Below are 24,869 nucleotides of genomic sequence, written 5' to 3'. Positions count from 1 at the left end.
TTTAAAAGAACAAAAAAGAAAAAAAGCATTGGGATACTTGAGTGCTGGGTAGGTGGAAGAGGAAGAGCACTGTACCAGTGGAGAGTCCACTAATTGCTCTGACCAGGGAGGCTTCTCACAAAGTCTAGGTGGGGTCAACCTCATCAGCCTTTGATTTCTGAATCACCTTAGGAGAAGTCAAAGCTTGGCATTTGTCCCAGTAATTCACGTCTTGTAGGTCCCAGCCACTCTCAGTCTCTGTGGGAACTTTGTGCTGTGGACAGATTCTGGTTGCACTGAGGAATGTGTCTGAAGGCAGAAACCATCCCAAACTTCTCAAATCAGGCGGTGTAACTGCACAGAGCATAGCTCTGCTGAGTAAGGAGTTTCTGTGAATTAGGAGTTGGGTTTTTTTTTAATTGTTCCTAACTAGACCCTCTGTGCTGAAGTAGAACTGCATAGAGGTCCCATCCTGGATGTCCTGAATCCCAAGTTTCCTGAAATTTGAGATTTCAGGACTCTTTGAATGGCACAGAACTCCTCCACAGGGAAGATGATACAGCTCTGCTTTGTAAGCTTCGTGAGCAAGGCTGGTTATGGAAGGCAGCACACAGGGTATTCACCTGCTGCATGGACCCTGCTCAGTGCCTGGAGGAGCCGGATGGGGTCTGCTGGGTGCAAGCAGACCTGCAAATTCTGCCATTCGATGTAAATTTTTTCCTCTTCATTAGTGAACATTCAAGAAGAGAGTATGTAGGTAAGACCTGAATGGTTGCATTATTGCTGGGCAAGCTCTTTTCTTGACAGTAATGACTTTACCTTTGGCCTCTAAGTGATATTATTAGGACAAATCCTGAACGCCAGTCTCCTTATTTCTAAGGATAAGCCTGGAACAGAGCTATTAACATTCTAATTTTTCCGCGGATTGATGCACAGAGAAGGTAAGATCTAGGTCCTCAAAGGTTTTGGGCACTTCATGTCAGGGTTGTGAGTGCACTAACAGGCCTGAATTGCCCTGATCAGCCTCATCTTGGGCCTCTGCCCACACTCTTTGCTCATGGCCTAGGAGCTCTGTTTAAGCTTGGGCTCAGGTGTCCAGGGCTTGCCTGAACTATGTTGTAGGTGTCCCTCAGCCCAGCCCTGTCTCCTGCTGTCGTGGCACCGATCGCCCTCCCTGGATACACCCCAAACCCACCTTGTCTCCAGACTGGAGCCTGCTGACTAGACCTGGACCTGGCCCACCACGACACCTTGTCGATGGACCTGTTGCCACCATGGCCCTGCTCAGATGCTGTGGGACCGTGCCCCGTCAGTGAGGGCTTGCTCTGTGTCACCCTCGGCTCCCGGCTCATTCTCCCTCATGCAGCAGCCCTGCTTGTGCTGCTCCCTGGCACTCAGCCCCATTGAAGTCAGCGGGCCATTTATAGAGATTTCAAGAACTAGCCCGTGTCTTGCCTGAGGCTACAGAGCAATATCAGCAGACATGAGAAGTCTTCGTTGATCCATCTTTCTTTTGTGCTGCATCGATCCTCAGTAATTAATAAGATTTACAAACTTACGTCCATTACTTAATTGCTTCTGTATTCATAAAAATGTCATAGCATTTTAGTTCCTTTACATTTAGAGATTAGAACTACGCAATCTGTGGGGCAACATGCGGTTTTCCACTTTGTTTTAATATAAACCTGGTAGATAAAGACATGAAGGTCTTTGTTGTTAGCTCAGGCCTGAGAATTGACCGCTGTAGACCACAGGCTATTTCAATAAAAACATACTTTTGATAGAGAAAATGGAGACAAGAAATGGAAAATAATTTGGGAAAATGAAAGAAAATCTGAACGGTACGTTGATAATTTTCAAAGATAAGCCATTTAAAAGGGTTTGGGAGTAGATGGGGGGAGAGAAGGGAAGGGGGCCTGGATCATGAGCACATTGCACAGAAATGGTCAGGGGGTAGTGCAGCACCTCTCATACAGGACTCAGAAACACTCAATTTTTCCGTAACGCACATGAAAGGAGAAGAAACACCTACCTCCATTTTACTTGTGCAGGAGTCCGGCTCTGAATTCAGTTCTCTAGGTATCGCAGAGCTATGCTGTTAACTGGTAGTATTCCATTTTTATTTTTAAAAACAATAGCTATGGCATTAGAATGAATCTGTGGGAGTTATAAAGGAAAGAAAATAATTTCTCTTACATTCCATCATCTCAGCTCACATCTAATTTATTCACTTCATAGATGCATAAATTCACACAGAAGTCAGACTCAGCTGAAAACAGAGTAGATGGAGTATTTATTGCATAGGCAAGAGCAGCCCGAGGAACATCAGGAAAAAGAGAACACCAAAATACATATTCTGAACTCCTGTCTCATAAGTGCCTTTGATTTCAAATTCTTTTACAAAGAGGGAAATAGTATCAGAATAACTGCTCTAACAGGCTTTATGTTACAGCTGACTAGGGAATGGCTTCATCTCTTGTACCAAAACTTGCCTACTTTTTATTTAATTAAAAAAAAATAAATAAAGGCAATGATTTTAAGAGGGAGTAAGGCATAACAGCTGTAATGGCCAATCTCATGCAGCATTTGGAGTTACACCAAATTGCTTCGCTCTGACTTTGGCCCACATTTGTAAGACCTGTTTTCAGTTCAGAAGTTATTTTCTTTGCATTCTGTAAAAACACTGAACACATGCATTTCAAGGAGGTAGCAAGCGTTTGTGTGGAAGTGAATGGGTGACAGAAGAGGGAGCGAGTGGCTGCCTAAGATTAGGATCTCAATCCACTTCTAACTACAGTAGCAAACGCAGGAAGATAAATTTTGTCCCTCAGTAAAGTTTTGAGAAAATAATGTAATTTGCTTCCTAAAAGCTGCTTCCGAGTTCTCCTTCTCCTCAGCTTTTCAGGGTATCTGCACATGTCTTATAGCTCTTGGCTCTAGAGAACTTTGGGACCCAGCTCTTTCCTTGGGGGAAGGGCTGAGGAGAGGACACCTTGCCCCAAAGCTGTAGAGTGGTTGCTGGATGTTGGTTTGCAGGCAACCCGAGCACACAGGCAAGCTTTGGAGCACCACGGCTACTCAAAACCAAGACTCTTGTGTGGGAGCCCAGGTGTAGATGAGCCCAGGCCAACTTTGCAGGTCACGAACCCCGATGCCAATGCAGCTGAAGAGATACCAGAGGGAGGTGAGGGCTGAGCAGTAATTCTTATGATTTCAGCTTTAGACCCAAACTTCTAAATTCCACTTATGTCCTTCTTTAGGCCTCCAAGTCTTCCACTGGCCCTAATTCCTTTTGCTCCATGTGTCTCCATTGAAGAGCTACCGTGGTAATGTTTTCCTGACTCTGCCCGTTCTGCTATGTGCTTGATCTCCGTGTCCTTTTACAGCATGACTTTATTAAAATGTGCTGTTTACATTTTGAGTTTGCCACTAATTCATCTTTGGAATCAGTGATTCCACTTGTATAATGCATTTTGTTTGACTTTGTAAATGATAATTGAGATGGGTTCATTTTGTAAAACATCTTGCAGATAGCTGTCACAGAAGTCAGTAGCTTTTCTTTTATAAAATATGCAAGTGTTGGTTACAAAAGTCTTTCTTTTAAAATCTATTTTTAGCTTAGTTTGTGAGAAACGGTAGCCTGATGTTTTTCGGCACTCTGTACAATTGCACTTACCGGGGGCTTACGGGACTCTGCTTCTCTGGAGATCGGTGGCTTAACGAATCCTTCATCAAATATTTTCAAACTAAACAATTTTGAGATGCAATTTGCAGGTTTTGAGAAATGAAAGTTTTCATGGCCAGAATTTCCACAGAAAAATTCACGTTTTCTTTTTGCTTGTGTATTTGGTTGTATTTGGAGGGGGGAAAGGAGGTGGTTTTGCTATCTTGTAATCATGCTTTGGCTTTTCACGCTCTTCTTGTTTCTAGTTAAGATTCCTTGTGCAAGTCACATTGTCCGTATCCAGGATGTGTGTAATATACCTGGTAAAGAATACAGTAGTTGAAAGCAAAAGTCATTTAACCAAGGATCCAGGCCTATAGAAAGAGCTAATGCATGTGAACTCCCATGATGCAAAACAGCTGCATTTCAAAACCAAGTTACTTATGCATAATAATTTTTTTCTTTAAAAATTTCAGCATAAAAGTATACTCTTGTCTGTAAGAGGAGGTTTTCAGCTGTACTTCAAAATGTTTTCTCTTGCTGTATTCCAAACACTGAACTTCATTCTTTTCTCCTGTACTTATATTTAATAAATTGGTTTTGTTTTTCAGCCATGACAAGGTAAGATGAATTTTGTGGAAAAGGACTGTCTAATGGAGATGTGGTGTGTAATTTGGATGATGAATTATCGGAGAGCCAGAGTAGCCTGTGTTGTAGTCATTTTATTGTTCAGTGCAGTAATGGAGTTAAGTTGTATTTACATTTTCTAATTATATTTTGTTATGCAAAAAAATTGTACGTAAATATGCTCTTGCCAAACCAACCACTGAACACTATTCTTCTCCCACAAAAAAAGAAAGAGAACAACTAAGACTGAAATAGAAAACAAAATAGATAATGAAAGCCCACTGAAATCACAAAGAGGCTCCGCACTGCATTCCAGACAAGCATCCTGCTTTTCATCACAGCCATGGCCTTCGCTCGTCCACTGAGTCCACAGCTCAAAGTCTCCTCCTGCCAACAGCCTTGGCCAGGATCCCTCGCTCGCCACTGCTTTGGAAAACACATCTTTAAAGCCCCTTGATTTGGGGATCAGCCGAGGAATGTGCTTGCTAGAGGTGGCTGTTTGAAATTATGCTCCCCTGTGTCACACGCAAAGGAGCTGTAACGGCAACACGGTGATCGGATTATGGCGTATGCCATCTTCTCCCCCAGACTCCAGGCACAAAATCTTTTGCTCCGAAGGGATGGCTCAAGCTTTGGTGCTCCTCTGTGCAGGGTAGTCAGTCGGGAGCCGGGTGAGCTGCCTGGGCTCTTACTGCTATGGGGTAATTACAGAGAGGGAGGGACAAAGTTTTGGGTAAGGGGTATTTTTTCTCATATCTTTCATGTAGAATACCTCAGCAAGCTACTCTCTGCATCCTTGTATTGGAGAAAAACAGTGTTGTTATTTATTTATTTATTTACACATGCTGTACCTGCCTAAGTTAACTGAGACTCTACAGAGGTCCCACTCACCTCCCCATAATGAGCGCCAATAGCTGAATTTCCTAAACCCCGATTTGGTTTATCCGTTTATATCTATGTGTCTTTGTAGGTGAAGGATGGCATAAACCTTATTCTTTTTCATAGGACTTCTAGAGCTTGTTCTTTGCTGCTTTCCAGGCATTTGTTGCAATGAACACCATTTTCTGTACTTAGCTGTTTCCCCACATTTAAATGACTGTGTCTAAATTGGACACAATAGGATACATTAGGAAGCAAATTAAGAAGATGTATTAATTTATAATTCCAAGTAAAATAGAGTTTATGACCATATTTTTTAATGCAAATTTAAAAAGTCTGAGGCAGGTTTAAACTTTGGTTCTTCTACCCCAAGCTGGCAACCTGATATCTAGAAAAATTAATAATAACTTTCTCAAAGCTCCTTTTGCTTCCAGTAGGAGAAGTGCTGGCCCCATATTAGGCAGCACTGAGTCTTTAACTGAAGGCAATATGATGATGTAAGTTATCACTTGCATTTAAGTACCTTGATTTAGAGCTGAAACCTGACAAAAGCAATTAGATCCTTGACTATTCTTCCTAAATGTTTTAGGCATTCAGAGACAAGTTCTTGGTCTGGACCCATCTTACTAACACCAGAAAAACGATTATTCTAGTGTAATATTTTATATTATTGGATAGAAGTCAGGGCCCTGTTTGCTCCAGCGTTTTGTAAGTGTGATGAAAAGTAGGCCCTGCTCTAGAGAGTTCACACTTTCATAGACTCAAATAATGAAAGTTACGTGATTGGCACAACAGATTTACTAAATCCTTGACTTTGGTGAACTCCATAACACCATCCTAACAACCGATTCACAGCAACAAACAATAGAGATTACTTGTAGGCATGATATCCACTTCTTCAAAAGGACTTAGGTACCTAATCTTAAATAACTGAGAATTTGAGTTTAACTTACTACATACACCTAGGAAGAATAACTTGTGTGTTACAAAGCCTATGTTGCAAGATTTGGTCATCCACTGTAATGGAATTCCACTGAAAGTCCACTGAAAAGTAGAGCAAAAAATACCTGCAGATGTGGTAGGAACATCATCCAACAGCAAACAGCATTAGCGTTGCCCTCAAGGTGGAGAACTCGAAGTGAATTGACAGGCTTATATCAACCTCTCGTCCTTAAAAAAAAGGAGCAATGCAATTAAACGTAGTCTTATTTTGTTGAAATATTTTTGTCAGGCACAGGGTGTTCTGAGGTGATAGAGATAATTAGCAGAGAAATTTAATCATCCGTATCACAATGAAAGCAAAAAAAATTGGCTCTTTAATCAAAACATAGACCCACCTGATCTGAAATTAGAATGTTTCAGTATGTCTTCCAGGCTAGCAAGTCTAGTTAAAAATTAATGGAAGTTGGCAAGCATTAAATTATCTACCTAAAAGATCCTGTACAATTTCATGAATTAAATAGAAATACCTTGATATTCACAAAATATTATCCGAAAAAGTTATCTGCAAGACTACTGCATTGAAAAGGGGGAATACTGAAATAACATTTACCAAAGGCAGAATGCGTTCTGAGCAGTATGCCATCACTAGGGCATGTATTAAAAAGACGGTTCATTCGTGGGTCCGGATTTTCTGCTTGACTAAAGTGGGAACTGTACTGTTTTATACCAATAGTGAGCTTGACTCATCGTGATGTTGCGCCTTGAAGGAACGTTTCTGGCTAGACCCTGGTTGCCGCTGTGGGATTCAATGGCAGGACTTGTGTTGATTTCAATGGGATGAGCTTGCTTGGCTCTTAACGCTGGCATTTTCTTGGCAATATGTGAGATTCTTCTTGGTTCTAGGACCTGTGGTTTTGATATCTTTCCAACTTGGCTGGAATCACTGTCAGGAGTGAACACTTGAGTGAAGGGGACTTTGATGCTTTTTGCCTTCTCAACATAATTGTCATTCAAAAACGTAGTTGTCAGAATGGTAGTGAAATAAAATTCGTTTAGAGGATAAAATCTGTTGCATAACAAACTTTCAAATGTTTAACACAAGTCTGTCTATATTTTCAATTCAGTGTTAATGAAAAAAACTTAGAACATATGTTGCTTTCAGTGTACTATGTTTCAGTTGTACTTTTATGTATTTTTATGTGTTCTTTTTAAAAAAACCAACCCTGCAGTACCTACTTCTACTGGGAGAAGCTGTGTAGCACAGGATACTCTTAATTTAGCAAAGACAATGTAATCTGTTGGTTAGGCACTGGAATTGATGAAGTCCAGCTGGAAATCCAAAGTACATTTAAGGGTGAGGATACTTGCTAGAAGAGATTAATGAGGTGTATGTCTTTTCTGCTACAGGACTTGTAGATTTTAAAGTCTAAAAAAATACTAGCTCTGATTAACCAGAAGTGGTACCTGCCTGAAAAGCAAGGTCTCATAATGCTTCCTATTAGCGTTTTCCTGTTACCACTAGTGAGTCTAATGATTCTGCCCAGATTTTCCTATCTTTCCCATTTATTTACATTTCATACGTCCAACCATTATGCTGAAATTACATTCTGAATGCTTTTCCTCGTACTCTGAATCCCTTAGCAACTTCAACAATTTCATTCATGGAAAAGTAATTATTTGAATTCTGTATGTTTTTAGTTTTTATTAATGGAGTTTAGAAGCTGGAGATGTGAAAAAACAGAAGCTTTAAGGGGGAATCTATACCTGTAGTAGAAATCCTCCAGATTTTGCCCTCCTGTCCTAGCCTGAAGCTGTCAACGTTGCCTCACGCCCAGGCTGCGCTATGGACTATATCTGCTGCCTGTCTTAGGAGGAAACCTCACATACTTAATATGGACAGGGACTCATTTGAGTCCCAACATTTGAAATATATACTCGGTAGTTCTACCTAACAAAGTAAAAATAGTAGCACATCCATTAATGCTATGGATCTTAGTATGAGACCTCCCAGCTGATCTGCTTTTATGCGAGCACAGCGGAAGTTCCTGTCTAGGCTAGTTGAGGTATCAGCGTAACAACATGAAGGCAGTGCCCCATGTGAGCCTGTAAGCTCTTGGGTTTATCATGGACTACACGAAAACAAGCTGGGGATCTCTGTACCGATCTTATGGTCTACTTGCAGCTGAATAATTCACTTGCGGATAATGGGTAGTTGAATGCCTTCCAGGTAGCTGTCCAGAGATGATGTGTCTCAAGCCAAATCCCTGACGAATCTAACAAATTACCATGTTTTCTGAGAACTAAATGTCAAAGCACATACATGGGCATTTAGTGTCTAAGTAGTGTCAGGAGAAATCAGATGTGTTGAGCTCCCCACTGTTTCCCCCGGGATGGAGCTGGTACATGACAAATAAACTGTCCAGTTATACCCTTGGGAAAATACATTCCTATTGGTGGAACAGGAACACATCGGTAAGTCTTTTCTCAAAAGCAACAGTTTTCACCTATGCCGTTGCAAATTCCCTGAGCATGTAAAGTTGCTACAGAAGTCCTGCATCTCACTGGGAGGGATCAGAAGTGAATGGCCACGCTTGCAAAAACGTCAGGTGGAGAACATGGGGAGAGGAGCAGAATGTCACCATGCAGTGACAATGTTGGCAGTAACCCACCAAAATGTAGGTAAGGGTTAAAAAAATAAATAAAAATTAATGGTCCAAAGATAAGTCATTCTAAAATTCAGGGGCTCCTATCGTATTCCTTTTTTCCTCAGAAAACAGAGGAAACAGAGGTGTCTGAGATGATAACATAATTTCCCTTTTTTCAGACTCTTCCCTCCCATTTGGGTTAACAAAGATGGCTTAAGTACCCTCATGCAGTAAGAGCTGGCAAATACAAACTTGTTAACAGCAGCTGCTCTGTCATTATTCTAATTTCTTGAAGAATTAGCGATCCTCAGAAGTAATTTTTAAATTTATTTAACAGTGTATTTACTTTATCTGTGTCTCCAATTTCTTGACGACAAGCCTAGACTTCTCTAGAAGACAAGAATAGAAGAACCAATCACTACAGTTGTAAATACATAGGCAAAGTTCTAGCATAGTAGGATTTTTCAGAAGAGACGGGTAGCATGGCTTGAGTAACAGAATTCCTAAAATTGATCCGCTTAGGAAGGAAAAAAAGGTTGCTTGCTGGAACTCTCTTTTTTTCTGTGTTGTACTACTAAATACCATTATGGAATATACTTACTATTACTAAAGCTCTGTTGCTGACTTCCATTAGGTTTGCACAATATAACACTCGACCATTTCATTTGGGATATCACCAATCCCATTCCTCCTGAATAAGTTAATAGCAAAGCAAGTACTACAGATGATCTCTCCCTCGGCAATTACGACCTTTTCTTGGCACGCATTAGACCACATCTGTCGTCCAGTTTCGTGCCTTCAGTACAAGACTGGTGTAAATTGGAGCAAGTTCAGCAGAAAGCCACCAGGATGGTCAGGGGCTGGAACACTTACCCCTTGCAGAGAGGCTGGGTGAGGTGGACTTGTTCAGCCTGGAGAAGAGATGGGTTGGGGGGGACCCGACAGCAGCTTTCCAGTTTCATGGGGAGGTTATCGAGAAGATGGAGCCAAGCTCTTCACAGCGAGGTACGGCAGGAGGATGAGAGGCGATGGGCGTAAGTTGAAACGAGAAGAGTACAGACTGAATATAAGCAAAATCGTTTTCCCTATGAGAACAGTCAACCCTCTGAACAGGTTGCCTGGTGAGGCCGTGCGGTCCCCATTCCTGGAGGATTTCAAGACATGTCGTGACAAAGCTCTGAGCAACCTGGTCTGACATCACAGCTGACCCTGCTTGAGCAGGAGATCGGGCTAGTGACCTCCTGAGGTCCTTCCAGCCTGGATGATCTGACCTCAAGCATTTCGGTTGGGTTCCTCCTCAGTGTTTCTACTGAAAAGCACTAGCTTTCCTGATTGCTTGACAGAAAGTGCACATCAGACTGCCCTGATACTCAGTTCAACCTACTGGCCCAGTGAAGGGAAAAAGATGTGGGTCGCACGACAAAAACAATGTGCTGTGGACCCGAGTCTGACGGGATGTAAGGGATGGGGAGAATTCGGGGCAAAGGTGTAGTAGGTCTTGGCCTGCTCTTAGAGAGCACTGTCTTGAAATTAGGCTGGAGAGAAGCCTGAGCACAGGCTTGTGGGATCAGGCTGACAGCAAGAAGGTAGGATCCTCACAAAAGGGTCTGACTGAGAAGAAAAAGCCATTTGTTGTATTTTGAAAACACAAATTCTTTTATTGGGGAGAATAAAAAGTAACCTTAAATTAAAGACAGGAAGTGAAATCCTGATACTCTTAGAAGTGACTTTTAGTACGACAGCTGTTGTATTTGTCTGTGGTCTTACATCCTTAAAATATTTTTCTTTAAAAATACTGAATAAATAAAAGTCTGTGCTGTGCAGCCAGCTAATACTGTGTGAAATTAATTCTTTCCTTCTATTCAGAAGGACTGTTCCCAGGCTTGTTTGGCTAGTGAGAAGGAGAGCCAGCATCAAATGCATTGAATGGGTTTTATTTGATAAAATAAAACCCCCCCATATATCTCATTCTGTGAGGGATGTGAGAAAAGCACATTTCCTCAAAATTGCATATAAAAATGCTGGTGGATGAAGATGCCATGAAGGTTTTGTCATAGTACCTGAGATATGGAGAATATCTCTAGATCAGATATAAAATGAGGCCTGTCTGAGTTTCCAGGGTTTTCCTCCTGGTATGCACCAGGAGAGAGATTGCAGAAGAACCCCTCCTTATTACAGGGGTTTCACTTAAGATCTTGCTGTTAAGATGCAGCTGAGTCTGGGCTGAACTTTCCCATCTTTATAGCAAAAGTAACTCTACTGACAAAGGAGGTGCACTGAGACTAAACCAATGAATGCAAAAGTCATGAATTTTGACAATTTTCCTCTGATAAAAAGCCTGACATGATGAAGAAACATTTTCATGTTTTATTGAGGTTTCCTGGGCCAGGTCTTTGGCCTTAAATACAGAATAACCACCAGCAAGCTTTTAAGCCACTTAAAGCATACTACTTTCCTGGGTCCCTGGGTGATTGGCTATCCTTCCACATCATTCAAAGAAAGTAAAAAATGTTCCCTACAAAAATGCGGAAGACATTTCAGATCATCTTTCTGCACTCACCATTTCACATCCTAATCGTAAAAAATGTGATTCCTTGTTCAGTGAGAGTAAGTATTTGTTGCAGCTCCAGTGAATTTCCATTAAAATAACATGGAGAACACTCATCAAGAAGAAAAGCTCAACAGTTGTTTGAATGTTAGATGAAAAGGAGTCCAGTGGGGTTAATGTACTCGAGGGAGTAATGTGGCAATATCACTTGTAGCTGTCCTAAATGTCCCAAACCTGAAGGACAGTTTCATTGACTAGTTGCAATGGAATCACCGGGCCACAGCTTGGGGTACAGATCTGCAGCGTGATTTAGTCTCATACTTCAAGATCTGAGAGCAAGTCTTAGCTGTTCCATCAGTCATCAGAAAGCAGTTCAGACACGAAAAATATCAGCCAAAGTCACGATCGAGAGAACTCGAAGTCTTTGGGAATATGAGGGATACAGTTTTGGAATCATCTTAGGAAGTGACACAACAATCCTTTCTTAAACAGATGTTTTAATCTGTAACAAAAAGAGTCACTCAGTTCGGAGTGTTGTTTATCTTACGGGTCACAGGACAGTGTAGGCTGGAAGAGACCTCAGGAGGTCTCTAGCCCAAGCTCCGGCTCAGAGCAGGGGGAGCTCTGAGACCAGACCGGGCTGAGCAGGGCTTCATCCAGTCGGCTTTTGGAAACCTCCAAGGGTGGACTCTGGTCATAAAACTTTCAGAGGTAAACAGTTCACTGCCTCTTTTCTCAAAGTGTCACATGAGTCAAAAAAAGAGAACTAAAAGGTGTAAATCAAGAATTTCTCTCTCATAATGGGATTTTTTTTGCCCCATCATCACCAATGTCATCATTTTGCACAGCACTGCAGAACACTGATTTTTGTTTCCTGTTTCTCATGAAATCTCTTGATCATGTTGATGGGAGCATACTTCATGGCAGAAGTGGAACCACAGTAATGTACAAACACTGGCCAAATGGTCCCTGACTGCTGTTTAATAATTAAAAAACCAACTCAACAACTGGATATTCTCAAAGGTGAAACTAGGCGTTTTGCAAGTAGTCTCAACTTCAAACAAAGTGGTTTCAATCAAGGCAATTGCTACGGTTATGCCAATAGCACATAAATTAAATATTAAATAAAAATAAGCAGACAAACCCAGTAACTGCATTATGACAAAGCTGAGGGAAAAATATCCAGAAAACCACTATTGCCGGAGTTCAATATATGGTAAGTAATTCTACTGGTGTATAAAGTAATGCAGGAGGCAAATGGGACTACTAACTGTGAAGTAGATAAAAAATATTTTGCGCTCATACATAATTAAAACACCTGAGGGTAAAATACTGAGATGCAACAGGAACTGCCTGATAAAACATCAAAATTGAAGTAAAGAAAGCAGGAGTTGAGAGTTTGAGGAACAAAATGAAGAACTTCCTGCTCAAGAGGCACCGTGTACGAGGTGTAAGTAGTTCCCAAATAAAGACAAGGGAGAAAATAATCAAGACCCGCAAGAGAGGGGTGAAGTTTTTGTAGACCAAAAGCTCCCCCGGGTAACCCTCAGGGGCACCAGCATCATCTGCTGTTGGCATTTCCCACGAGCATCTTGGGATCTCACTTCCCCATTTCTGTCATTTTCAAGATATACGCTTAACGTCTTAGGTGAGAGATTTTGTATTTGAATATCTTTCAACAGCTGGGTGGCTCAAAGAAAAATATAGTGTGAGCGACACTATGGGATTGCACATGTTGCGTCCTGTTTCTAGTGAACAGCCATTGCCTATGATGTGAAGATGCTGCAAGCTGTGAAGGACCAGAGTTCAAGGTGCTACAGGTGGGCATAAGAAAAGGACCCATGGAAGGGTCTGCAGTTCCCTTGCTGGAAAAAAAAAAAAAAGAAAAAAAAAAGAAGAAGAGCTTTTGCTCTAGCCATTGGCTTGGTTAAACCTTGGATGTTAAGAAGAGCTTCTGCTCTTTCTTTTTGGTTTCCCTTCTCAGCTACTAAGCAAATCACTTTCTTCTCAGAGTTTCTTCTCTCCTTTTGAGTGGGCAACATCTGAAGCAGCCCCGCTCCTGCCAGATGAAATCGATGGGCACCCGATTCTCCCGGAGACGGCTGTAATTACTTCTGGTGCATCGGGGAGAGACAAAAGAGACAGCTCTCTGCAAGGCTGTTTTTCATGTGCGCAGCCCGAGGTGTGAACCTTTGGGATGGGTGGCAAGGCTGTGGCCCTGGAAAGCTGCACCGAGGGCAGCAGGAGAGGCCCATCTTCCAGCACCTACCCCGGCCACCTGTGGGGCAGCTCGGCTGGGGAGACCGGAGCTCCCAGCGGTGGAAAACCTCCCAGAAGAAGTGCGGACCCCGCACGGCCGGGATTCAGCGGCGGACACACACATGCCCTTCCCTTTGCATTTCCCCGTAGCGGGGGGGGGGGGGGGGGGACACACACAAGCTCCGGCATCCACCCACCCGTTCCTACAGCGGGCATCCCCCCCGGATCCCAAACCCTGGCGTTGGGGCAGGTCCCTGGAAAAGCTCCCCCCCCCCCCGCGACAAACCCCCCCCGCATCACCCTGCGGGGAAGGAGGGGGGGGGGGGGGCTGCGGGCGGGAGGGCCGGGGAGCAGCCATGGAAACGTGGCGTGAGACCCCCGTTTCCACCCCCCCCGGCAGCGGGCCGGCTCTTCCCCACCCTCCCTGCACCAGACGGGGCCTGGCGGGGGCCGGCTCTAGCCGGGGAACAGTTAACGCCGGGGGAGGCGGCTCCGGCTTCACCCCCCCCCCCCCCCCCATCACCCTCCCTGGTTCCTGGTTGGAAAACCGTGTGCCTGACCCCCTCATCCTCATCCTCATCCCCATCCCCATCCTCATCCCCATCCCCATCCCCATCCTCATCCCCATCCCCATCCCCATCCCCATCCCCATCCTCATCCCCATCCTCATCCCCATCCCCAGGAGAGCAGCGAGCCGGGCACAGCCAGGGAAGGGGGCTGTCGCCCCTCCGCCCTCTCCAGCTCCCTCTTTTTATTTTGTGTGTGTGCGCGTTCTCCACCACCACCACCACCTTTTTTTTTTTTTTCTTTTTTCCCTTCTTCCCCTTACAACTGGTCCCCCCGGGGTGGCCGGGCATGGCCGGGGCGGGGGGCGGGTGTGCGGTTCCCTCCCTCCCTCCTGCCCTGCCCACCCCGCCGGCTCCCGCAGGGCAAAAGCTGAGGCTGGGTGGTGGCTGAGGCTGGCTTCTCCCCCCCCTAAGTCGCTTCTGCCTCCCCTCCCCTTTGATAGGGGCTGTTTTATTTTTATTGCCTTTTTTTTTTGCCTTTTTTTTTCGGGAGGGGGGGGGAGGAAAAATATATATTGAAAGGGTGGGGAAGGAAAAAAAAAAAAAAAAAAAAAAGGCAAGCAGGCACCCTCCTCCTCTGCTGCTCGTAGTCCCCTCCACTCCACACCAAAAAGAGCCATCGCAAGTGCACGCCAGTTCTTCACTAAAGTGAGCCAGCCGCTGGATTAAGTAACTCTCGGAGACCAGCACACGCACGCACACCCCCGGCAAAAAAAAAAAAAAAAAAAAAAAAAAAAAAAAAAATATTAAAAAAATGAAGGAAAAGGCAATGTTTCAAACGGCTAAAATGCAAGGAAACATGATGGTAAGTGGCTGCTGCTGGCGCCTCCGGTGACTGTAAGTAAGTGGCGGGGCTCGCTGCTGCCCAGACCCCTCGCACCGGAGCGGAGCCCCCCCATCGCTGGGGCTGAGCTGGCCGGGGAAGCCAGCGAGGGGACATCTTTGCTTAGGGGCTCTTTTCCCCCCTCCCCGTCCTGACGAGGGTCTCCTGGTGATGCTGGGGCGTCCTCCTTTCTAAGGGGAGCTGGGGGGGGGGGCAGCAGCGAGAGCCGGGGTCGGGGCGGGGGGGGGGGGACGGGACCGGGGCTGGGGCGGCCGGTTCGCTCCGGGCACCGCGCTCCGGCACGGCCAACTTCGCCAAGTTGATGACCACGATGTGTGTGAGCTTCGGGGGGGGGGAGCTGGTTGGGGGTTACCTTGCCTTTCTGTAGCGGAAACCTTTGTCTCGGTGCCATATTTTTATTATTTTTTTTTTTTTAAACCTACTCGGGATGCCTTTTAAATACTCCCCCCCCCCCCCCCCCCCCTCGCCGCTCCCTTAAGGAAAAAAAAAAAACCCACCCAACTGCTCTCCCGGAAGAAGTGCTGGTTGCCATCTTGTGCTGATGGAAATATATTTGTGTGTTTTGCCTGCTGGCTTGACCCGCCGGGGGTTGCCGGTGTACCGGGGGGGATGCGCGGTGCCCCCGCATGAAGGCGGCTCCGGGAGGCAGCTCCAGCGCTGGGGGAGGGCGGCTGTGCCCCGCAGGGTGGGAAACGCCAGGGCTTCGGGGCTCTTCGCTTTCCAAACAACTTATTTCAAATAACCTGAAGCTTGTAGAGGGTACCTGTTGGTCTCCCGTCCCCTCCCTCTTCTCCAGGTGTCTGTGTTTTGCCTCCCCTGCGAGGGGAAATGCTAATATTTAATACCGAGGGAGTACGCGTTGCTCGTCTCTCGCGTTGACGTGTTCGAGAAGCGGCCAAAGTATTCTCCATCCTTTAATTAAGTTCCGTAGTAAAATGCTTCGCTGGCTTTTTAAGGAAATGCCTCCTTTCCCAACTCCAATAATATCGCTTTATTCCGGCAGTAGTTTTTAAGAGGAAGGTGCAATGCTATGTGACCTGTGAATTCAACTAAGGGAACTGAACAGGAACTTCTGCAAACATTTTTCCAGGAGAATTGCACAGCCTGCGTGATTGCATCGTACTCCTTTCATTATGCCTTTTAAATGCCTGAGAAATATGTGGTGCTGGAAGTTTTTTAACGTGGAGAAATTCAGATTATTATTTGCTTAAGCTACTGATCCTAGAGGTCATTATAGTCTTTGATGAGGATGTTCTCTATCCATAAGAAAAAATAATTAACCACCTGAGCCGACATTGTTTGATTAAAGTACAGGATTAACCTAATTTACATACACAATGTCACAGAATTAATAAAAACCTCTCGCACGTTTTCCTTGCTGCTCTCTGAAGTCAGGGAATGATGAGCGGGCAGGGATTCCCCCACTGCCACGCAGAGGGCTAGAGCTTCTGCTGGGATTTTCGGCTACGGCTTCTGAGCGTGGCAAAATGGATCCGCATATCCACAGCTCTGTGAGATGAGCAAAGGCTGGAGCGATCGATCTGCACACAGAGCTGTGTAGCAGGGGCTGTCCACAATTCAAACCCTTCTGCCAGAGACAATAGTTTTTGCCTCTGATTCAAACCGGAGCAGGATCCAGCCCCCCCACCCCCGGGTGCTAAGTCACAGTTATTTCTTGCTGTCACTCGAGGCTGTCTCCCTGGACGCGAATGCAAGGTTTTCCTTTGAAGAAGTCATTTTTGGGACACTGCCAATGAAATTTCAAGACAAGGAAACTATACGTGACACAGATGATTTCTTTCATTAAGATCTGTGGTTTTTATGGGCCACCTGAACCACAGCTGGTTTTTGTGTTAACCTGGTCTGTGGTTGCAACTGGATCTGCAGTTTGTCTAAGCAAGAATTAAATTCAGGTGAATATTTGAGCTTTAAGATATTTGGACAGATATTGTGTTTCTTCAAGATAATAATTAGTGGTGGACCTAATCCTGAAATCTCAGATACGCTTTCAGTGGAAGTTCTGGCAAGTTAACACTAGTACTTTCTTCACCATCTTCCTTAAGCTGTTGTTTTAAAAAAATAATATTTTTACTTATTTATCACTTTTGTTACAATTAAAATTAGAATCCTGAGCTAGTCGTGTCAAAACCTAATGCTGTGAGTGTCGTCTCTCACGTACCTGGCAGTCGTTGAGAATACACGGTTGGGTGTGTGTGGAGTCCCTGGAGGTGCAGTACAGTGTCCGCTGCATTAATTGCCTCGCAGAATTTGAGAAGTCATTGAAAATTCAAAGCCCACCATGGTTTTCTTTTTTGTTTGTTTGTTTTCTGGCACTTTTGCTGTTGCTTAGAATCTTGACAAGCTTCTAACTGTGTATTGATTTTTCTTCTCTTTAAAAATCTTTCTTAAATTGAGCTATTTCATTCTTAAAATGATGTGACAGCAAGTGATAATACTGGCACGCTGGTCCCTGGCCATGCAGTGGGCCCTTTTTAAGTGCGGTGATAGCTCATGGAGTCACTACACCTGTGATTTCTTTATTACCTAATTAGACCAGCAAAAACGAAGCCATTCTTGTGACACCGAGATAAATGTTTTTATCCCTGTGACAGTATTTCACCAGGGCTTTGTTTTGGCTTTTTTAAACAACATTTACCTGGAAAGGTGCCTATTTTTATTTTACTGCTCTATTTCCCATTCATCATTTGAGCCAGGGGAATGTAACTTACAGAAATAGTTCAAGCTCTTACAATGGGATTTCTCTTAATTCTACATAAATACTGTAGGGAGTGATTAATACACAGTGGTTTCTTCTAGTAAGAACTGACATACCCCATGAGTTTTTCACAGTCTTTTTCAAGTTAATATGCAACAGTAGGGTGTGAGATAAATGTTAATCACTTTTGGAGATAATTTTAATGCACTTACATTTGATCTTAACCTTAGGTACAGCTATATAATTTATTTCATTAAAGTATTCCTGTCTTTTCCCTTACCCATTCAGTTGTCAGGTCAAGGACAATAATACCAACTACACTTGTTTTATTCTGCTCTTGCCTGTGTCTTCTCAGGGACTGATGATATATCATGTACATAGGCTTCTTTTTTTTTTTTTTTTTTTTTTTTTTTTTTTTTTTTTTTTTTATGGATTTGCAAGCAAATACATCAAAAAGCTGTTTTGAAGAGGACCTTTAGAGTAGTGCCAGATTCTTCTCTTACGTACACCCATGCAAATCCTGAGAACCCAATTCGGTAGAGGTATAGGTGCGGTAAAGATTAAAAAGGAGCCGCTACCTTTGGGTGTAGAAAATCAGGTGAGTGGAAACAATGGGCTTAGTGAGAGCGCATAGGGGTATTGAAGGCAAAATTTAATGTGCTGTATGTGAGCATGCTGTTACTTTGGCACATTTAGTTGCCAGTGAAAGGAGTGAGCACTCTGCTGTAGCTAGCTATCTGTGTAAGAAGGGTGTTGCTGTGAAACTCCTGTTCCGAATTTCAGTCTAGCCAGCAGCAGCTCTAATGTTTGGAAACTACCGAGAGAAACTGTGATGGATGTGTCACTTTTCTGCTTTACTCTGATGAATAATTTATGAATGGGGCAAAAGAGGCAGTTCTGGTTCATTGAGAGTACTTGTAGAAGAGTCTGGAGGTTTAATCTTTAGTTTGACCATTTAAATCCCAACTCTGATAGCTGCAGTTTGGATGTAGATGTAAAAAAAAACCAAATAAAAATAAGCCCAGCGGCAAGTGTTATCCCCTAGGAAGTCTGCTGGCACCTCTGAGGCCCCGGAGACCTCAGGGGTACAAATGGCATGGAGACTAAGCTACTCTGTTACCCTTGGAGTGCTCCTGCTCTTCCTGGAGACACACTGGTGCAGCCAAACAGAAAATCCAGCTTTGCTCCTGCCCATTTTGTATTTCGGGTGCCTTGCATGAGCAGTAAATTCATGTTAAAAACATAAATAAAAGACATTGAAGTTCCATTGTAATCTCCCTTATTTGCCGTATTTTACCTACAGGTTTATTGCCTGCAGTGATCAATCACATTGCACTGAAACATGGTGTAATGCTTCCCAGCCAAGAATGCAGTTGTCGTGCCATGGGGTAAAGAAGCTGCATAGAGACTAATTTTTCTTGAAACTCCCACACTGAAGTAGGTGGTGGAGTTTCTGATCCAGTGCAGGCTCCCTGCTACTTTATCCTTCCCGCTATCTCAGATTCCACTTGACTCAGAAGCCAAATGCAGTCCAGATTTTTTGTGCCATTCATTAGCTGTCTACTACCTTGGCTGAAACACAGGGACCTCCAGAGCTGAAAACAGGGGAACTGGGGGAGCAGTTCCTGGGTGATCTATCATGACTCCAACTGAAGCTTAAAGCCAGGCAGAAATTCAATTGCCAAACTACAGCAAAAATTGCAGCAGAAGATCTTTGGTCTGCTGCTGCTTAGTGAGAGTCGGGTTGTGTTTTAAGGACTGTAACGGTCTGGTGTCCTTTCTGGGTCAGGCATAAAGGCACAAAAAGGCGAACAAGTGTTGCCCTTTGTTAGGAGAGTATATGCAGTAGGGGGTACACTGATCCATAGGAGGTACTGGAATTGCTGCATTGTGGCCCAGTGGAAAAGCTGTAAGATGTGCTGGGCCTGTTCTAATGTCACGTTGCTGATGATGGAAATTAAGAGTCTTTGCACGTTTAAGGTGGGATGGCAGAGAGCTCCACAAGGAAATATCCAGTAGGATCTCAGTGTTGTCCACTTAATGTAGAGCGTCTCTTCAGATATGTCCTTACTCAGGGGATAGAAGTGCAGAGTCTGCTCACTGTGTATTGGAAAATGATAAGGGATCCACTGAAGTTGCAAGTCCCATGAGAAATACACGGGGCCAGGCCGTCTCAGGATGACTTTGGCAGCCGTGTGAAGTAGTCCGCATTGCTAGCTCACTATTTAGCAATCTGAGAACGACAGGGAGCTTGTGGTCTAACTTTAATTCTCATAATGGGGAAGGTTCAAAATCTTGACTCTGAGGGTGGCTCTCCCACCTGCATCTCTGTCTTCAATATTACCCAGCAGCTCCTCTGCTTCCTCTTGCTTGCAAGGAAAAAGGAACACTTTTGTGTTCATTTCTCCCTCCCTCCTCTGAGTCGTCTGACTGTTCACAGGATAGTCTATCCCTTCCCCTCTCTTTCTGAACCTCTTCACTGCTTTCCCAAACAGTAAGAGAGGACAAATTGAAGGGGCTGTTATGATTTTACTGCTACCCACTCAGCTGTCGTTCAGTAGAGCCCGGAGCAGCAACAGAGCCACAGAGCTGTCTGTTTGTGCAGTCGGGAAGACAGCATTGCAGTCATCCATATTTGAGAGGTTACTTTTGTTCATTAATGAAATCTGGATTTGCTTGATTTTTCTAAAGATAAATACCTAAAATGTACGTTTTGGAGAGGTTGATAGCCTGAGGCTTTATTTAATGAGGAGAGTTCCCCTCTTTGCACTGTGGAATGAGTCTTTCAACTGCCGGAAAATACTTCATAACATGTTCCCTTGCACCAAGTGTCACTCCTGTATATCTCGGAAGTCACGTTTCTTGGCAGAGCTTTGCACTCACTTAGCATTGGTCTAACTGACTATGTAAAGGGGAAGGCAATAGAGAATCATGCCTAAGAATGCCTCTGGTTGGTACAAAACCCCTAATAGCAACAGGCTCTTTAATGTAGCTGACAAAGGCAGAACAAGTTTCAAAGCTGGAAGTTGGAGTCAGAGCATTTTGGACTAGAAGATAAAGTGCCTAGTTTTTGCAGTGAAGGTGATGAGGTACTGGAGCAGGCTCTGTGGGAGTGCAGTAGTTTCTGTGGCTCTTGAAGTTCTTCATTAGAACAAGATGGGGGTAGGATTCCTCTGACTAAACATTGGCTTCTTCGATGTAGACATCTACATCTAAGTTAGTCAGCCTGGGCTCTCTTTATAATTTAGTCAGTTGAGTCTGCGGTATGATTCATCCCATCTTCATGTAGATGTATGAAATGGGTGAGAGGACCTGCATTTTTAAGTGCCAATTTCCCTCCGTTGACTTAAGGAAATACAGTGTACTACCTGAACCATAAACATCTACCCTGCAGATATCTAAGTCTTGAGTCCGTTGCTTAAACATAGTCACAGATATTCCAGAGCATCTCAAATGGCACTAAGCACCCCATTAAGCCTCTGCCATTGCGTGAGACGAGTCCCGCTCTGCGCATCTTTCCAGGCTTTGTCAATCACGTCTGCAGTGGGATGTGGGGATACATGAGCTGGATGTTTGGAGCTTTACTCTTTCCAGGTCCCAGCATACTTGTGCAGAAGCAGATGGGGTCTCCCAGCACCGCAGTCCCGCTGAAGGAGGAGAGGAGCTCCATCTCAGCCAGATGCCATCGTGCTGCAGAAATCGCTTGGTCCATGGTTTTCACGTACACAGAGCTGCCCTAGAACGTTATAATGCACCTCTGGCTTTAAAATTACTTAATCCAAATGGTTTAATGTCATCACAAGCGCAATATATGCATTTATTCTTCTAGGTCTGTGTGTTTGCATGTGTGTTGTCTGTCTGTACAGTGTTGTACTAAACAGTGGCTCACATGAAACTAAGAAGCAAAGCCTGTTTATTGAATTATGTACTGTAAATCTTGTGTAATCCACAAATGCATAAGCTTTCACGTAGGAAGCTTGGCATTCCTTCACAATGGAGCATCATATTTAGTGGGTTCCCGTAGTGTTGGTAAGGTCCTGGAAATTCCTGGAGCACATGTGTTGTAATGCTTATGCTGTGCGCTGGGAAGAAGTGCGTGTCTTGTAGGTGGTTTCCAAGCACAGAATTTTCCCTTTAGGATCTGCATGTCCAGTGGTATCCTCTTCATTGCTATAGAAGTAAAGGGTGGGAACAGGAGCAGTGGAATCGCCTGTGTTATTTTGACCAGGAGGGAGAATTATTGCACCTGTAGCTGAATCGGAGTTCAACCCTCCATTGCGAATAGGTGGTTCCCAGTCTGTACGCTTACAAGGCACAATAGAAGAATTGCAAACTCGGTGCACGTCCAGCAACCTATCCAGTATTTTGTTTGTGATAAGGCCTCTTTTGTGGTGTGACTCAATGTTTATTGACTTTATTACCAACTATGAAGTATTTCCACCATCTCACCCCTAATTACTGTGGAATAATGACTTTAGAGGTTACCTTGAGCTGCACCCAAATGTCCAGTCAAAGCAAATAGGAGAAAACTAACAGTTCAAGCCAGTAGGATTAGCTACAGTGGTGAATGTTGCATGCCCAGATGAAGCACTGGAGGATGGTAAGCAGAGGGGTCAATGCTGTGAAAAATCCCTCTCAAGTTACAGGGAATACTGGCCAGAAGATTTTGTCAACTCAGGCATGTGTAGAGACAGTTAGACTTGGCATGAATTCCAGTCACACATTAGATGGCCTCATTCTGTAGTCATTATTCAGCACTTACTCAAGCAAAACTTTTGCTGAACTTAACGGGTTTACTACTGCTGCTGAATTGAGTAAGAAATTTGTCTGAGGCTCAGGTGCCTTCAGACCTGAGTCTCAACACAAAACTTCACCATGTTCTGTGTCATTAAGGATTTTCAGTGTTTTTTTTTTTTAAAGACGGCAACTGGTGAAATATACTGGAGTTGACGAAAAAAAAAGGTGAAGGACAGGGTTAGAAAGCAAGCAGAAGAAAAGCAGAGTGAAGTACTTATCCCAGAGGATGCTGCAGGTTAAGAAAAGCGCTCTGGAGTTTTTACTTCATCTCGTTTTGGAAGTTGTCCCCCATGGAGAACCTCTTCATCTCCTCCGTCAGATGTTTCACAGAGCATGCTGCATGCCTGCACTTTTGCTTATGTTTGTTTTCACTGATGATGATAAACTGGAAAACATGCCGGAAATGAAACATTTTTATTTGTTTATCATTTGGGACTGAAGTTATTAAAAATGGGGAGAAAAATTGAAAAGATAGCTTGGCATGTTTTCTGTAAATACTGAGTAGTTCTTCTGCAGTGTATGATATAACCAAAGTAACCTAGAAATAAGCTTGTATTGCTCTTTTCTTGTGCCTAATTATAAGGATGTGAAAAATATGCTCATATTAATGCCTTCTCATCTGGCTGTGAGGGGGCTGAAAGTACCTCTTATGAAGATCTAGTTTGTAAAGCGAATGATTGTAATGCAGGAGTATTACTATTCATGAGCTCTGAGTTTATTGACTCTGTTAAAAACCGGATCTATGGTCCACATGAAGGATATGTAAAATGCTGTGGGTAAAGCAGTAATTCAGAAATTAATTGTAGTTCATATCAGTATGACTGAACCTTTCTAGATCTCGCTATCTGAGAGTCTTTCTTGGGGAAGGGAAGTTCATGCTATATTCCCTGTTGGTTTTATGTTATTCTCTGTGCATTTTATTTCATTTGCACAAACCATGTACGTTTACATTTATAATTTGTTAAAAACTTCATTAAGGAAGGTACTATTCAGTTGGATTTGGACATTCTTGTAGGAATCAAAATGACAGACATTTTAAAAATAAAATTTACTTATCTCCTTTTTTGTTCCAGTATCTTGGATTTTACAGATACACCTTGTTTTTTATAAAGACAGCATCTCTCACTATTTTCTTATTCAGATTTTAACAGAACTGCAGTCTTGGTAGGCAAGGGAGGCTGTTGGTAATATCTAAGGGCAACAAATAAATAAAACCTGTATGTATGCAATAGCAATTGAAGCAAAAATCACGTACTCCAGAGGCGTGCTCCTGGTTATGTTCCCTGTTCAGCAGTGTACTTAAGCACCTGTTTAACACTAATGGTAAGCATATGCTTAAATGTTTCTGCTGACTTGGGAGTTATGAGAAGTCTGCCTTGCACACACAACAGTTGAACAGCCCGTTTTCCATCTGTGTGTGAGCCCAGAGCATGGTGCTAGCTGAGCATTTTCCAGGTTAATTAGATTGGCATAACAAGATCCCTAGCGGACTCTGTGCAGTCATCAGCTCTTCTGCGCTCTCTGACTATCGGGAGCTCTGATTGAAGTTGTGTATCTTTTGCTAGTAACTGAAACAGAATATTGCACTGTATTTCACCAGTGTGTTTAAATGGAAACAGAATTGAATGGATTGTGAGTACACCATAAATATCAATTTGGGTCCATATTGCTAGCGTGAATATGGTGCATCCTTCAAATGCACAGTGTCTACCAAGGACTATTTATTCTATAGAGCCACCAATAATGGCTGTGCTTTCATGAATTATGCATGTGTTTGTCCCTAAGCCTCACCTGACCGTGATTTGGAGTGTTTAAGAGTTGAAGCTGGCTGTAAGTATAAATTGCAGATGTTTTTCATAAAATATAATGTCCTTACACATTTCTTTGCAATTTTAGTCAGTCCATCATGCCTTTATCTACAATAAAAAAAAAAAAAAATTGGAATCAAAAGAATTCTAATTCAGTTCAGGGAAAAAAAAAGAGCTTGATGCTCTGAAGTCTTGCAAGAAAAGGCAAAAATTACGTGAAGCCAAAGATGATTTATCCACCTATTCACTAAAGCAAGTGAAATGAGATGGAATCCCACTGTAGAAATAAGGGGGTTATTATTTACCAAATGAAGAAAGGAAAATGACCCCACTGTATGCCTAGAAGCAACTTGCCAAGGTGTAAAAACGTAGCAGTGAGAATCATATTAGCCATTCAGGTCTTTTGATGGGTTAAAATGAGGAGAAAAAGCACACTCTTTTAGGGAGAGATTAAATAGATGAGGAGGAGTGTGATCGTTTTAGCTGAATTCAGTGGCGCAAGATTTAGCTTTCCAGTATTTTCAGGGAAAGGCTGCTTTGGTTTCCTCTGAAGATTCCTTATTTTCCCTGTTTATACAGTTCTACCACATTTGAA

At 43.4% G+C, this 24,869-nt stretch overlaps 1 protein-coding gene across 2 annotated transcripts in view; it reads left to right on the top strand.

Annotated features, from left to right (window-relative positions):
* Window positions 1–24,869, top strand: part of DPP6 (dipeptidyl peptidase like 6) — a 575,931-nt gene that overhangs the window by 51,856 nt on the left and 499,206 nt on the right. Inside the window, exon 1 of one of the 2 annotated variants that reach the window (XM_049798776.1) lies at window positions 14,864–14,914. The exons of the other annotated variant lie outside the window; for it this stretch is intronic. Coding sequence (XP_049654733.1) covers window positions 14,864–14,914 — 51 coding nt within the window. Of the gene's footprint in view, window positions 1–14,863; window positions 14,915–24,869 lie in introns of those variants that run through there. 2 annotated transcript variants of the gene reach the window in all.

This window comes from Accipiter gentilis, chromosome 4 (assembly GCF_929443795.1).
Source record: "Accipiter gentilis chromosome 4, bAccGen1.1, whole genome shotgun sequence".
Taxonomy (NCBI): domain Eukaryota; kingdom Metazoa; phylum Chordata; class Aves; order Accipitriformes; family Accipitridae; genus Astur; species Astur gentilis.
This window is presented reverse-complemented; position numbering and strand designations above follow the sequence as displayed.